The sequence below is a fragment of the Giraffa tippelskirchi genome, chromosome 6 (assembly GCF_054371585.1).
Source record: "Giraffa tippelskirchi isolate mGirTip1 chromosome 6, T2T-mGirTip1v1.2.pri, whole genome shotgun sequence".
Classification (NCBI taxonomy): domain Eukaryota; kingdom Metazoa; phylum Chordata; class Mammalia; order Artiodactyla; family Giraffidae; genus Giraffa; species Giraffa tippelskirchi.
The window spans coordinates 47128601-47143212 of NC_137280.1; the positions used below are offsets into that span (position 1 = coordinate 47128601).

Here is a 14612-nt window from a genome sequence, read left to right on the forward strand (position 1 = left end):
AAAAAAAAAAAAAGCTCACATTTTTGCTTAAAGAGTAACGGCCGCGCAAATTTTACGGTTAGGTTTTTCTCAGATCCAAAGACAGCCTCCTAACTAGTGAGGAGGGATGCCCCCGAGACCGTCTAGTCAAGGCTATGGTTTTTCCCGTGGTCATGTATGGATGTGAGAGTTGGACTATAAAGAAAGCTGAGCGCAGAAGAATTGATGCTTTTCAACTGTGGTGTTGGAAAAGACAAGGAGATCAACCAGTCCGTCCTAAAGGAGATCAGTCCTGGGTGTTCACTGGAAGGACTGATGTTGAAGCCGAAACTCCAATACTTTGGCCACCTGATGCGAAGAGCTGACTCATTGGAAAAGACTCTGATGCCGGGAAAGATTGAGGGCAGGAGGAGAAGGGGACGACAGAGGATGAGATGGCTGGATGGCATCACCGACTCGATGGACATGGGTTTGGGTGGACTCCGGGATTTGGTGATGGATAGGGAGGCCTGGCGTGCTGCAGTTCGTGGAGTCGCAAAGAGTCGGACACGACTGAGCGACTGAACTGAACTGAACTGAACTGGCCGAGAGAAGGCTGCGGTGAGCGGGACTGCTCAACACCCAGAGGCATCATCCGCGCTCCGGGAGAAGCTTTGATTCTCGCCGCCGCTTCCGGACACGCCTCTCGGAGAGCCTGGAACTCACTTTCCCAGCAGGCCCCGCGCGGTCCTTGGCGCCCCGCCCCCCTCGGGTGCGGCGCTCGGCGCGCTCCGTGTCCTGTCACAGCAAGACCTGTGAGGCGGGCCTGCGGCCACACCCCCTGGCTCCCAGCTCCTTCCCGGACTCCTGCGAGTTCCAGTCCCGGCTTCCAGCTCCCCAGCCCCGCCCTCAGTCGCGCGCGCTCTCCCCGCCCCGCCTTCGTCCCCTCGCGTGCGGCCACCACAGCCAATGAGGTTCGGGGCCGCGTGCGCAGATTCAAACGGCGGCTCTTGAGGGAGGCTGGGCGCGAGATTCGGCGGTGCGGACAAAACCCTGCAGGAGGCTACGAGCCCTGCAGAGCTGCCCGCTGCGGGGAGAGGGCGAGGGTCGGCGCCCGCGGCAGAGCCGCGCTGGGACCGAGGCGAGGAGGCTAAGAGGCGGCAGGAGGGGCCAAGGGAGGGTGGGAGCGCTCCTGCTGACATGTTGGGGGCTTCCCTGACCGGGCCGGGCCGGGGCTAAGGAGCGGCGCTGCGGGCCGGGGGCGGGTCGCGGTCCGCCCCTCCGTCCTGCCCTGCCGGGGACCTGCGTTCCGCACTCGGCCGGCCTTGGAGCGGGAGCGAGGGAAGCGGCGGGGGAGGATCGGGGAGAAGGAACATTCGCCCGAGGCTGGAGGAGGCTGACCCGCGTCCCCGCCCAGCCCGCGCCTATGCGGTACTTGAAGGATGGCGAAGAGGTCGCGCAGGTGGGTGACATCCCTTTCGCCCAGGCATGTGGGCACAGCCTCGGCTCAGATTCCCTTTCCTTTTCCGCTGTTTCTCCCCCGCGCCTCCCCAGACCCTCCAAGGCCGGGGCAGAAGTTTTCCTTCCCGCTCCCCTACAGCCGCCTCGGCCCGCTGGCCGCAGCGCAGCCGTGACGTGTGGAGAGTTGGGGAACAGGGCATTTCGGACTCAGAAAGGGAGTAACAGATGCCCAGGCGGCTCCTTGGAGTCGATTCTCCCCACAGCGCACGTCCAGCCCCCCACTGTCCCACAGCCACTTCTTGGGATTTGTTGTCAGGTAAGTCGGTGCGCTTTCAGGGAATACGCTCCTCACCGGAAGGTGGTGGTGTCCTTCCCAGTCGGCCTGAAAATGCTGTTGTGAGGGCCTCTTTCTCTCTGAATTCCTGAGCCAGTTACAAACAGGGGCTCTGTGATACACCTGGGTTGGAGACCCCTCTGCTGCCTTGAAAGGTGTGGAAGTCCTCTGAGGAACAGCTGAAGAGAGAGTACTTTTTTTGATGTTTACTGTGATATCCTTACCCATGGTCCCTCTACTGGGAAGATGTCACACTGTTAACACCAGTAGCTTGATCTTAAAATAAAACAGAGTGTTTGATACACTTAATATTTTGTGTGTCCTTTGGACTCTGGCTGTACCTGAGGGTTGCATAGAGGTAGGGCACTTCTTTGGTGGTGGTTGTTTTTGGAAAACTTGCTAGGATGAATTTATGCATTTCTGTTTTATTTAAAGGTCACTCTAGTAGCTACTCCTAAACTGAGTGTGTAGGAATCACTCATATGACAAAAAACACTAGGGTATCTTTTAGTTGTCAGTATTATTCAATAAATGTGAAAAGTTGTTTGACAGCGTTTCCAAACGGTTTTATTTATCTGGATCCACAACCTCAAAGTCTCAACCAGAGGTGTATTTCCCAAGTTGAAATTTAGTAGTAACTTCATTCATTGCAGATGTCTGTTAAAAATTGTCAACAATCAGTCACACCATAGTATTTGTTGCTCTATTCATTTATTAAGCATCTGCTGTATGTAAGGTATTTTTGCAGGAAAAAGCATAGAATGTAATTAGGTCCCTGTTAGATTATTATTTTGTACCCACTACAGAATAGATCAAACTTTTGAAGTGGAACAAATGTACACACACACACACACACACACACACTTCTCTTGAAGAGGATTTTCAACCTAGGCACTGTTGATATTTGGGATCAGATAATTCTTTGTATTGGGAAGGCAGTGGTGGGGGCAGTGGGAGGTGCTGTCCTGTGCTTTGTAGAATGTCTAGCAGCATCCCTGGCCTCTGTCCCATGGATGCCAGTAACACCTCACTTCCCCAGGTGTGACAATCAAAGAATGTCTTCAGACATTACCACCAAATGTCTGTTGGGGGGCAAAATCACCCAGATGAGAATTACTGCTCTAGAACATCAACGACCTGACTGACTTCTCAGTCTTCAGAAAAGATAGATATTACAAGCTCCTATAACTATAATTACTGAAGTATTGATTTAGGCCTTTTCTTCTGAATTTTTAAACATACCTTCATTAAGCAAGATGACAAATCAATATTGTCAACTCAGTAACAGGAGTTTGTTTGTATTCGGTGTGCGGCATTATCTACTTGTCCGTATTGATGTTAATCTTATTTGAAACAGTTTCTTGGCTAATGCTGTCATCAGCAGTTAGTTATGATTAGACATGGATGTTTGAATGTCAGAACCCTGCCTTCTTCAGTTAGTTTTTCTGTCTGTAATTTGTGTCTGCTTCATGATAATAGGCTAAGAAGGAAGTGATTTCATGATAAATTTGCTGGTGTAAGTTATTTTGTTTTATTGACAATATTGTGAGCCTTGAGATCTAAATATTAATTGTACTATTGACTTTTATTCCTGTCAACTGTATAAATTAATTGAAATGTATTATAGAATGATTGAAAGAGTCATAAGTCTGGAGTAGTTAAATGTAGTGAAGCTACACTCCCTATGTGAGTATACAGGTAGATGTGATGAGATCTATTATCTCTGAATGGTGTATTTCTTAGGGTCTTCATCCTTGAATGTGTTTTGTTCTATAAATTATATTTCTTGTATATGTAAATATTACTTATTTGCTCTAGAAAATAATAGAATATGAAATGTTTTGAAGGATAAATAATTTTATTTATTCGGCAACGCCTAGTCTCATGCCTTTAATTAAGCGTCTTACTGATAAATATGAATCTAATTTATAGTTGAATGAGAAAGGACGTGAGTCAGTCACTTTGAAGTCTCCACTATACAACCATTGAACTGTTTGATTGAAAACAGTTCTATACTTTGCTGTATAAAAGTTTTGCATAAGACTACCGGCATAAATCCTGTAATAACCTTTCCTGTATCTGAAAAAAAAAAAGTAAAAACACTGTTACCTCAGGGGAAATAGCTGAAGGATGTTAGCTCTTTTGATCATTGTTTAAGATAGCTGTAGTATCTCTGGTCTGGATTTACATACAGGAAAAAGTTTATTTAGTGTTGTGACTTTAAATAGTTTTAGGTCCCCTTCGCGGTTTTAATAACATAATTTACAGGCAGTACTAAAATTGGTGTATATGTTATTAATGTGTACTTGATTTTTAACCATACTTATGTATTAAGTAAGTAATTTTAGATTTTAAAAGCCAGTTCCACTCTTAAAAATTAGCTTTAAAAAATGTCGTTTAGAAGCTAGAAGATGTATTTAAGTAGTAACAGATTCAGATTTTCCCTCTTGAGATGACTGGTAACTACATTAAACTGGAAAGACAAAAGCCAACTCTTGAATCAGAAGATGTTTTTCTATGGAGTATGTGTGTGCATAGGAAGCAATTTGACTGCGTTGCTTCTAGTGAGATGGGTGTTGTGGGTGAATACTGGAATATGAGAACTGATATATTTAATCAACTTTGTAATTAGCAGTATTGTTTGGAGAAAGCAAGTAAATTCTGTATCCCAGTTGTTTGTCTCTTAATATAAGAGGTTTGGATTTTGTAATCTATAAGTCTTTTGATATATTTCCTATTTTGAACTTTTTGTAATCATCTTTTCTCATTTAAAAATATACACACACTAATGGAATAAAATAGAAATGTTCTTGCATTGTTTTTGTTTACGGATCGCTGGGTAGAACTCTCTTCAGGATTTATTTCATTATTGCTATTCATGGTCAGATGAAGTCCAGTTTGTCTTACTATAATAATGCTAGGTTGCAGTCCAGATTTGAAAATAAAATATTCATGTATGCAGTACATCATGTTAACCACTGGGTGGCCTGATTTCACTTTATTAAATCAAGCTGGTAAATTTTCATGCCTTGAATTTGATTGAACTTAAAAAAAATGCAAATGCACAGTTATCCTGTCAAGACAGTATAATAAAGATGTATTTTTTGATTATGATAAAAATATTTAGGCTTGATTTAGTTTAATTTAAAATACTGTCAAGTTGAAGTGGTTTTGCTAGAACAAATTTTACAGAACTACTGATAATTCTCTTTTCAAATCTGTAGTTTCTATTCAAATAAAAATAAATTTTAAACAATTTCAAATTCTTCCTCATTTTAATGTTTTCAGGTAGAATAATTGATGTCCCTTAAAATTGAACTTCTCTTGAATGTTTTATCTTAATATTGCTAAGTGTGAATAGTTTGTGTATTAATTCACAGGGAAAGTTATGAGTATCACATCCTATTAGCTTGTAGAATTACTTTTAAACAATTTTCCTAGTCTAATGAGTCATAATATTTTTGTGTGTGTGCGTGTGTGCTTCCTTTTGCTGTTTCATAATTACCCTAATCGCTTTGCTCATTCATAATATACAAAAGTTTTTGAACATAGTAGTTAGGTTATGTATTAGACAGTTACAGAATAAATATTTTCTTTGACTTAAAAAATAAAACTGGCAGGATGATTCTAGAAACCAATTCCTGGAGAGAGATTCAGAGACCAAATTCCTCTTCTGTTTTTGCCTTGTGACTGGAGAAATAATTTCACCTATTTTTACTGTCTTCTAGATTAGTCACTGTAGCTTAGAAATGGTTTATCTATTTATAGATAGATAGTAGAAAGTTGACTTTATTTAGCTATTAGATATTGCCAGCATTGATTGCTACAATACAAAAATACTAAAAAATGAAATAAAAAGCAGAAAAATAAAGCAAATAAAACAAAGCAAATGAAATATGATTTGTTTTGATGGTGTCTAATGTTTTGATGATCTCTAACCATTATTAAGGCTTCCCTGATAGCTCAGTTGGTAAAGAATCGCATGCAATGTGGGAGACCTGGGTTTGATCCCTGGGTTGGGAAGATCCCCTGGAGAAGGGAAAGGCTACCCACTCCAGTATTCTGGCCTGGAGAATTCCAGGGACTGTATAGTCCATGGGGTTGCAAAAAGTTGGATATGACTGAGCAACTTTCACTTCACTTCACTTCACTTCAACCATTATTAAGCAATGAAACTTTTTCACTGTTAAGTGATAAAAGGAGAACATTGGTGTTATTTGTGGGATTTTAGCCCTTCCTGTTTTTCTTTGCAAAGCGTAGGCATCCTTAGGCATCTTTATGTTGTAGCTAGTGATAATTTTCTAGGATCTTTTCTGTCACACTTACTTGAAAGTTTTATCATCCTTTTAATAATTACATAAATAATACAGAAATAACTTAATGCTCGCACCAAGAAGTACTTAGGTAGATAGATTCTAGGAAAGTCCCAGTGGTAGAGAGATGGATTCTAAGAATTCTGCTTTAATCCTCCCTCACACTCACCCACTCAAAAAACCCAGCTTCCTGAACATGATGGCCATGCTATTGCAAAACAGATAATGAAACCTCTTGTAGAAATAGAAATTTCTCACAAATCAAGTATGTGGTTAAAAAATAAGGCAGATTTTTAAGGTTAAAATGAACACATTTTCAGGAAGATCGTTCCTTGGAAACTAGTCTTTTGACTAAAACAACATTTTTGGACACATATCTTTAAAATGTTTTGATAAGAACCTTATGGTGAATTTTGTACAGATTAATGTAGGTATTTTTGTGAATAATCAAAGTTTATATGAATGAGTCCCCAAATTTAAAGTTATTTTCAAATAACCTAATTTTTAAAGCATAATTTAAAAATATGCTGTTGGGGAAACTGTTGGGGTCTGAGAAAAGGGAATGAAAGAGGGGAACCTGTAAAAACCATAACCGAGGGCTGTTTGGGAAGGCTGGAAGTGTTAATGTTGCGGGGGACAGTTTTAGGGAAGGTTAGGCTGTATTGGTAGATACCTCAAAGAAGACCTTCTGTACTGAATATTTTCTTTACATTTGTTTCAGCAGGTTTATGCTTCTTAAAATTCTACCGCTTGGCGGTGCATTTGGATTTTGAAAGTTCTTTTTATGGGAGTATTTTTCACCTCCTCTTAGAGGTATTTTAATTTGTTTAACAAAAGTTTTTTTTTTTCTCATATCAATTTGAGATCATCTGTATTGAGGGAGGTGGAAGTTTTGATTGGGTTGGGAAAGAGTGAGGTAATTTTGTAATACAGAATAGCTGGAGAAGGTGAAAGAGTAAGCAGGATCATTCAGTAATTTTACAAACATTTGAATGGGCAAGTCCTGGGCTTCGTGTAGAGAGGTGAACGTATTAGACACGGTCTTTGTACTCCTGAGTTGTTTGGTTGGGAAGCATAGATGCCATGATTGCATACAGTGGACAGCAAGCTTCAATATGGTGTTTTATCAGGTTTAATAGCCGCCTTAGACATTTATGAAGTCATTGCATCCTGAACCATCTCCAACTTAACAGTTTAATCATAGTTAATCAGGTGATATTTCCAATAGCTGAAGATGGCTGCAAATAACAGGTATTTCTTTAATTAAACCTGTGCTTTTATTTTCAGCACAGTTTAGCAAAACAATCATATATGGAAATAGGACTGGCAGATTATTAAATAGACATTGGCTTTAGGGGAGAAAGCATTGGAATACTGAAGTGCATTGAATTAGAGAAGCAGTTAGGTGTCATAGCTAGGTGGGTGGGGGATTTTGGTGTCTTATTTGGTCGGATAAGAATAATTTTGGTCCTATGGAATTGATAAATCAAGGAAATTAGAAGTTCCTGCAAAGGCTCTGTAAACAATATATATTAAATCTAGGCCTTCATTTTCCACAATGTCTGTTCCTCAGGTTAAATAAATATTAGCTCATGTTATTTTCAGATGTTCATATCTTGATTCAGTCCACTGACTACTCAGAATTCTCTAATTCAGTTTATCGTAAGATCTGCTCTCTTTTCTAGGGTTTTGCGCTCTCGTTGCTTTAACTTTTGTCTGTGCACTAGTGATTGCCAAAACTAAGTCTCCCCTAGAACTACAGATGAGCAGAAGATCCACATGCCCAGTTGTCTTCAAGATCTACTCTGCCCAGTAGGAGAGCCACTGGTTACATGTGGCTGTTGAGCTCTTTATGTACGACTAGTCTGAATTACTGTGTACTTTTTATTTTATTACATCTAAAAAATTTTATTTTTATTTTTCTATTTAGCTGTGTCTGCAGCTAGGAATTCACTTTGTTGCTCCCGGACTGTTTTTATCAGCTTCATCTTCTTGTTATTTTTCTCTTTTGCCTTTGGCTCTCTTTTCTCCTGGACAATGCCATGCCAGATTTCAAAGACTTAAGTAAGAAGAAAAGAATGTAAAACATTTTGTGATTATGGTGATTACATGTTTAATTGATCACTTAAAAATAGATTGGGTTAAATATTGTTTATTATTAAAATTAATTTCACCTGTGTTTTTGAACTGTGGTTACTAATAAATTACATAGGTGGCTTGCATTATGTTTCTACTGGACAGTGCTTTGTAGATATATCTAGTATCCACCTGTGTATTTCTCAAGTACCTTGAAATCAATCCAAACTACTTACTTGTCTCATTCCCTTCTTCCTCCCAAAGTTCTTTTTCTCCTTCTATTCCTTATCTCAGTGGATAGCTCTATGTTTCCAAAGCCAGAAATTTTGGAGTTGTCTTTCAATCTTCTTCCCATGTCTCTCATATTCATCAGTTGAAAAAAATCCTTTTGTTTCTACTTTTTTCTCAGTTTACTGTGTGTCTTTCTGTTGCTACTATCATGACCTTAATTAGTTTATTCTTTTATGGTTTCTCAATTTTTTTCCATTTAAATCTCTTCTACTCAAGGATATAAAAAAATAGAGTTCTACCCTAATAGGTAGAACTAATAGGACTAATAGGGCTTCCCTGGTAGCTCAAATGGTAAAGAATCTGCCTGCAATGCAAGAGACCCGGGTTCCATCCCTGGGTGGGGAACATCCCCTGGAGAAGGAAATGGCAAGCCACTCTAGTATTCTTGCCTGGATAATTCCATGGACAAAGGGGCCTGCCAGGCTACAATCCACTGGGTTGCAAAAGAGTCGGACACAATTGAGCAGTTAACACTTTCACTTTCACCCTAGTAGGTACTGTTATGTTTTCATTTTTAAAAGTGTAGAATATTTGCTTCATCTGAATTCTTTTATTTTAAAGTAGGACTTTAGCTTTATTTTTTAAAGTAACTACCCACTGTCTTACCCTTTGTTGAAAAGTCCATCTTTACCACAATGATTGATATGTTGTATTATAATTTATGAAATTCCCATATGAGTTTTTTTTCTGAATATTCTTTTCCATTGATCTGAGTACTATTTATTGTTTCTCTGCAGTATTTTCTGATATTTGGTAGTACTAACTCTCTCTCTTTTTAGAGCTTTTTTTTGGCTATTACTGCTTGTTTATTTTTCTATATGGACTATAGAATCAGCTTGTCTAAGTTCCTCTGAAAATCTATTGGTATTTTTATTCATTTAATTTAAATTTATGAATTAATTTACAGAGAATGGACATATGTAATATTGTTTTTGTATCCAAGAATGTGGTCTGTTTGTTTTTTCATTTGTTCTTCTGTGTCTACTGATAGTGTTTTGTGGTTTACTAGATCTTGATCTTGTATATTCAAATTATTTCTACATATTTTAACTTTTTTGTTGTTGGTATTGTAAACGGCTCATTTCTTACATTATGTCTTTTAACTGACTGTTTTGTATTTTACCATCATCATTGCCAGGCCCTAATAATTACTTTGGATTCTTGTGAAAGATTACTAGACATTCCTGCCAGTGATTTTTTTCTGAAACACAAGATATTTGTCTTTTACTCCTTTACTTAAATTCCTTTAACTCTGTAGGTTAAAGATCAGATTAAGAATAAAGGCCAAACTCCTTAGCATGATGTAAAAGGTTATCACTTGTCCCTTGCTGATATATCCAGCTTCATTCCTCCAGTATCAGTAAGCACTATAGCTCCTCTCCATTATGTGACTCTTAATATTTTTATACTTTGAATAATCTCATTGGATATATGTCTGCTAGTTTGAGTGGCTTATTTAGTTGTAAGTATGTGTTCAGATTCAGTGATTGAATTCACATGTTTAAATAAAATTCTTGATTTCAAATTGTGTTTTCTTCAGTGAGGATGAAGATGATGACCTTCAGTATGCTGATCATGATTATGAAGTACCGCAACAAAAAGGTTTGAAGAAACTCTGGAACAGAGTAAAATGGACAAGAGACGAGGTGATTATGTGTAATAAGGTTTACTAATTCCATACTTGTATTTATTGATTAATAAGATATATTAAAGATACTTAAAAACACAACATGAGAAAAGTTATCTCTCGGCTAACTTGCACATTTTTTTTCTTCAACCGTACATGAAGAGTGGGTTGATTGTTGAGACTGACAGAATCAGTGTAGTAAATGGGAGAACATGTGTGATAATGGCTTCAGTGCTTCTAAAAATGGCCACCAGATATGACGTGAAAGAATTGGACAGTATATTCAGGAATAGGGGAATAGGGTGAGGGAAAGTTTTTCATTTTCATAAACCTGTTTTAATAGGATGACAAGTTAAAGAAGTTGGTTGAACAACATGGAACTGATGATTGGACTCTAATTGCTAGTCATCTTCAAGTAAGTGAAACATTATCTTATACTGCTAACACAAATGATTTAGGCCGTTGGGTTACATTTGCTGTTTTTCAGAAATGTGTCTATGTTGTTTTAGATTTAGATTCCCATCCTAAACACAACTGTTTTGTTCTGTTCTTCCTACAGTTGGAAACTTAGAAAGTCTGGGGTTTTTTTAGTAATTAGTTTATCTGGGGATCTAAAAAGATGACTGACACAAAGAGAGGACAGACCTAAAAAGATGACTGACCTAAAGCAAAAATGATACCAAGTTTGGATAGGGCTTTATAAATACTTGCTAATCAATGTTAAAACATTTTGAAGAGAAGTTAAATCTATTGAAATAGCTTGATAACTAGTAAAACCACAAGAAGCTATGTTGCTATGAGAATTAGAAGTAACGTATAGGATATTTGGCACAGTGCCTTACATTTAGCACATGTTCAATAAATAGAATCTAAATTAGAAAAGCTGGTTACATTAGCTTTATCAGTTTAACTTCAGTGGTATAACAGCAAATGTAGCCAACAGAGAAATGCTACAAGGACGTACAAGAACAACCTGATTATTTTGAGAAAACGATAACCTTCAAATGGATCAGCATTGATGTACCGAAGCTATATATGAAGATGCTCAGTATGAATAAAAACAAGTCCACTAGGCACCAGGAGAGAGCTATGGTTAAATATAGTATTTGTATTTATGTCCTTCTAAATTATCTATAATCCTGTATAGGAAATAATATCTTTAGAAACCAAATCACTAAAGGAAAAGTTGTGTTATTAGTATTATCGTTGTAATACACAGGACTTACTAGGTCATGAATTGACTAAAAATAAGGCTACAGTTATTAATCATTTTTCGAGTTAGACATGTTTCTACATAAGGCTTTATCCTGGTAAATTTCATTTTCCTTTTGAACTTAAATACTTAAATATTTAACTGATTTATAATGTACGTCAATCTGGATATGTTTAGTTTTTTTTTGATAACTTGGAGTTACCATTTATAAACATCCTTTAAGTACCATGCAGTAATCTAGTAATGCCTTTTGGGTTTTTTTTTTAATTGTGTAGAGTTAGGTACTGCTGTACTCTATGAATCCAGGCTGCTATGCTGTATGAGTTTGTATGTCTACATTGTTTAGTTGTCTGTTTACTCCCTTTTATTCATCAGTACATTTCTTTATGTTAGTATCTGTGTTGTTTTGCTTTTTTGCTGTGTTATCAGGCAAGGTATAGAGATAAATAATTTTAATTTCAAATATGTAATTTTTATTTATACTCTAAGCAATGCTGACAACTTTAATTAAAAATGAATAGGGATACAGGCATATAAAATAAATGCTGCATTTTTAGAGAATGCTATTGAATGTATTATTCCTAGAAAATTTCTTCTTAAGGTTGTGAAAGTTTGGAAGAAAATTGTTCATTAACAAAATCATCTAAATTCTTTCAGAATCGTTCTGATTTTCAATGCCAACATCGGTGGCAGAAAGTTTTAAATCCAGAATTGATAAAGGGTCCCTGGACTAAAGAAGAAGATCAGAGGGTAACATGTTCATATTCTTTATTTTCACTGTGTAGATGGACTTGCTTTTTTTCTTACTAATACATTGGTTTTTTGTCACATAAATACATGTTTAAATCACCTGGATTTGTTCTCTGAGTACTGCTTGCACTAGAATTGAAAATTGAGTATTTTGAGATGTAGTTTTTTCAGAATTGAATCAAACCAAATGTAATATAATATAGCCTTTGCTGTCTGAAAGTTTGGTTTGTAGAATAAAAAATACTGTCAGCTTAGTCACCTTTTTAGAACTTAGGTTAGCAACATTTAGGGCATAGTTTCTTGCTGAAAATTCAGTTAGCATTTTAAAAACAGAATTTAATTTTGTTCTTATTTTATCTGAAAATGTGAGGTATAAGGAAGTTATTCTTTAACTTTCCCTCTTAACCTAAAATGGGCTCCCATATAAGACAGATCGGAGAAGGCAATGGCACCCCACTCCAGTACTCTTGCCTGGAAAATCCCGTGGACGGAGGAGCCTGGTAGGCTACAGTCCATGGGGTCGCTAAGAGTCGGACACGACTGAGCGACTTCACTTTCACTTTTCCCTTTCATGCACTGGAGAAGGAAATGGCAACCCACTCCAGTATTCTTGCCTGGAGAATCCCAGGGACGGCAGAGCCTGGTGGGCTGCCGTCTATGGGGTCGCACAGAGTCGGACACGACTGAAGTGACTTAGCAGCAGCAGCAGCATAAGACAGATATCTTATCATCGTGTTCCCAGAGAGCTGGAGGGTTCAAAACCAAGGTAATTCTTTGTGTTATGAAAGTATGAGAAGAATGGGAGAGTTACTGTCCTCTTCTGAGAATTACCCTTTAGTTCATGCTCTTTATGGCATCATGTTATTAACATAGTTGGGAAATTAGAGCATTTTTACTGCCACTTAAAAAAAAGATAAATTCTCTAGGCTCAGAACTGGTCAGATTTACTTGATGGCCAATGGTAAGTTTTAAAATGTGTGATTTGTATCCTTTCAGTTTGAGAAAGAAAGAAATGAAAAGACAGTAACTATAAATCCTTCCTGCTTCCAAAATGATTTATTTGGCTTTCAGCTGAAGCATTAAAAAAAAAAATGTGAGAGTAGAAAATCTCAGCATTTTACTGTTATTTCATATTAACTTTTGTATGAAACAATTAACAATTTAACTTACAGGTCACTTTAATACCTTGTATTTAGATAAGTTTGGTATCAGTTTTTGAACTTGGCAAATGCTGAAGGAATATTTTTAGTAAAATTGTTTTTTTTAATTATACTTGTGGTTTGGATTTAATGCATTAAAAATAGCATTCTTGAGTTATGTTTTAAGATTCTATCAAAGTAGTGCTTTTTAAAAATTGAGATATATGGGACTTCACTGGCAATCCAGTGGTTGAGACTCCACACTCCTAATGCGTGGGGCACTGGTTTGATCCCTGGTTGGGTAGCTAAGGTCCTACATGCCGTAGGGGGTGGCCTAAAAAAATAGATAAATAAAAAGTGGGATATAATTATATATTAGTTTCTGGAGAAGGAAATGGCAACCCACTCCAGTATTCTTGCCTGGAAAATCCCACAGATGGAGGAGCCTGGCAGGCTACAGTCCATGGGGTCGAAAAGAGTGGGACATGACTGAGTGACTTCACTTTCACTTACATATTAATTTCAGATGTACAGCATAATGTATATGACAGTCAGTTCAGTCACTCAGTTGTGTCTGACTCTTTGACTGCAGCATACTAGGCTGCAGCACACTAGGCTTCCCTGTCCATCACCAACTCCCAGAGCCTACTCAAACTCATGTCCCTCGTGTTGGTGATGCCATCCAACCATCTCATCCTCTGTCGTCCCCTTCGCTTCCTGCCTTCAATCTTTCCCATCATCAGGGTCTTTTCCAGTCAGTTGGTTCTTTGCATCAGGTGGCCAAAGTATTGGAGTTTTAGCTTCAGCATCAGTCCTTCCAATGAATATTCAGGACTGATTTCCTTTAGGATGGGCTGGTTGGATCTCCTTACAGTTCAAGAGACTCTCAAGAGTCTTCTCCAACACCACACAGTTCAAAGCATCAATTCTTTGGCACTCAGCTTTATAGTCCAACTCTCACATCCATACATGACTATTGGAAAAACCATAGCTTTGACTAGACGGACCTTTGTTGGTAAAGTAATGTCTTTGCTTTTTAATATGCTGTCTAGGTTGGTCATAGCTTTTCTTCCAAAGAGCAAGCATCTTTTAATTTCATGACTGCAGTCACAATCTGCAGTGATTTTGGAGCCCCCAAAAACGGTCTGTCACTGTCTCCATTGTTTCCCCATCTATTTGCCATAAAGTGATGGGGCTAGATACTATGATCTTAGTTTTCTGAATGTTGAGTTTTAAGCCAGCTTCTTCACTCTGCTTTTTCACTTTCATCAAGAGGCTCTTTAGTTCCTCTTCACTTTCTGCCATAAGGGTGGTGTCATCTGCTTGTCTGGGGTTATTGATATTTCTCCCAGCAATCTTGATTCCAGCTTGTGCTTCAACCAGCCCGGCATTTCACATGATGTACTCTGCATATAAGTTAATAAGCAGGGTGACAGTATACAGCCTTGTA

The 14612-nt window shown here is 38.3% G+C and overlaps 1 protein-coding gene across 13 annotated transcripts in view; it reads left to right on the plus strand.

Annotated features, from left to right (window-relative positions):
* Positions 1-761: 761 nt before the first annotated feature.
* MYBL1 (MYB proto-oncogene like 1) overlaps positions 762-14612 on the plus strand; it is a 37886-nt gene continuing 24035 nt past the window's right edge. For all 13 annotated transcript variants that reach the window (XM_081503267.1, XM_081503265.1, XM_081503272.1 and 10 more), the window contains exons 1-4: positions 762-1420; positions 9974-10079; positions 10404-10475; positions 11931-12023. In XM_081503267.1, coding sequence (XP_081359393.1) covers positions 1401-1420; positions 9974-10079; positions 10404-10475; positions 11931-12023 — 291 coding nt within the window. In that variant the 5' untranslated portion in view covers positions 762-1400. The remainder of the gene's footprint in view (positions 1421-9973; positions 10080-10403; positions 10476-11930; positions 12024-14612) is intronic.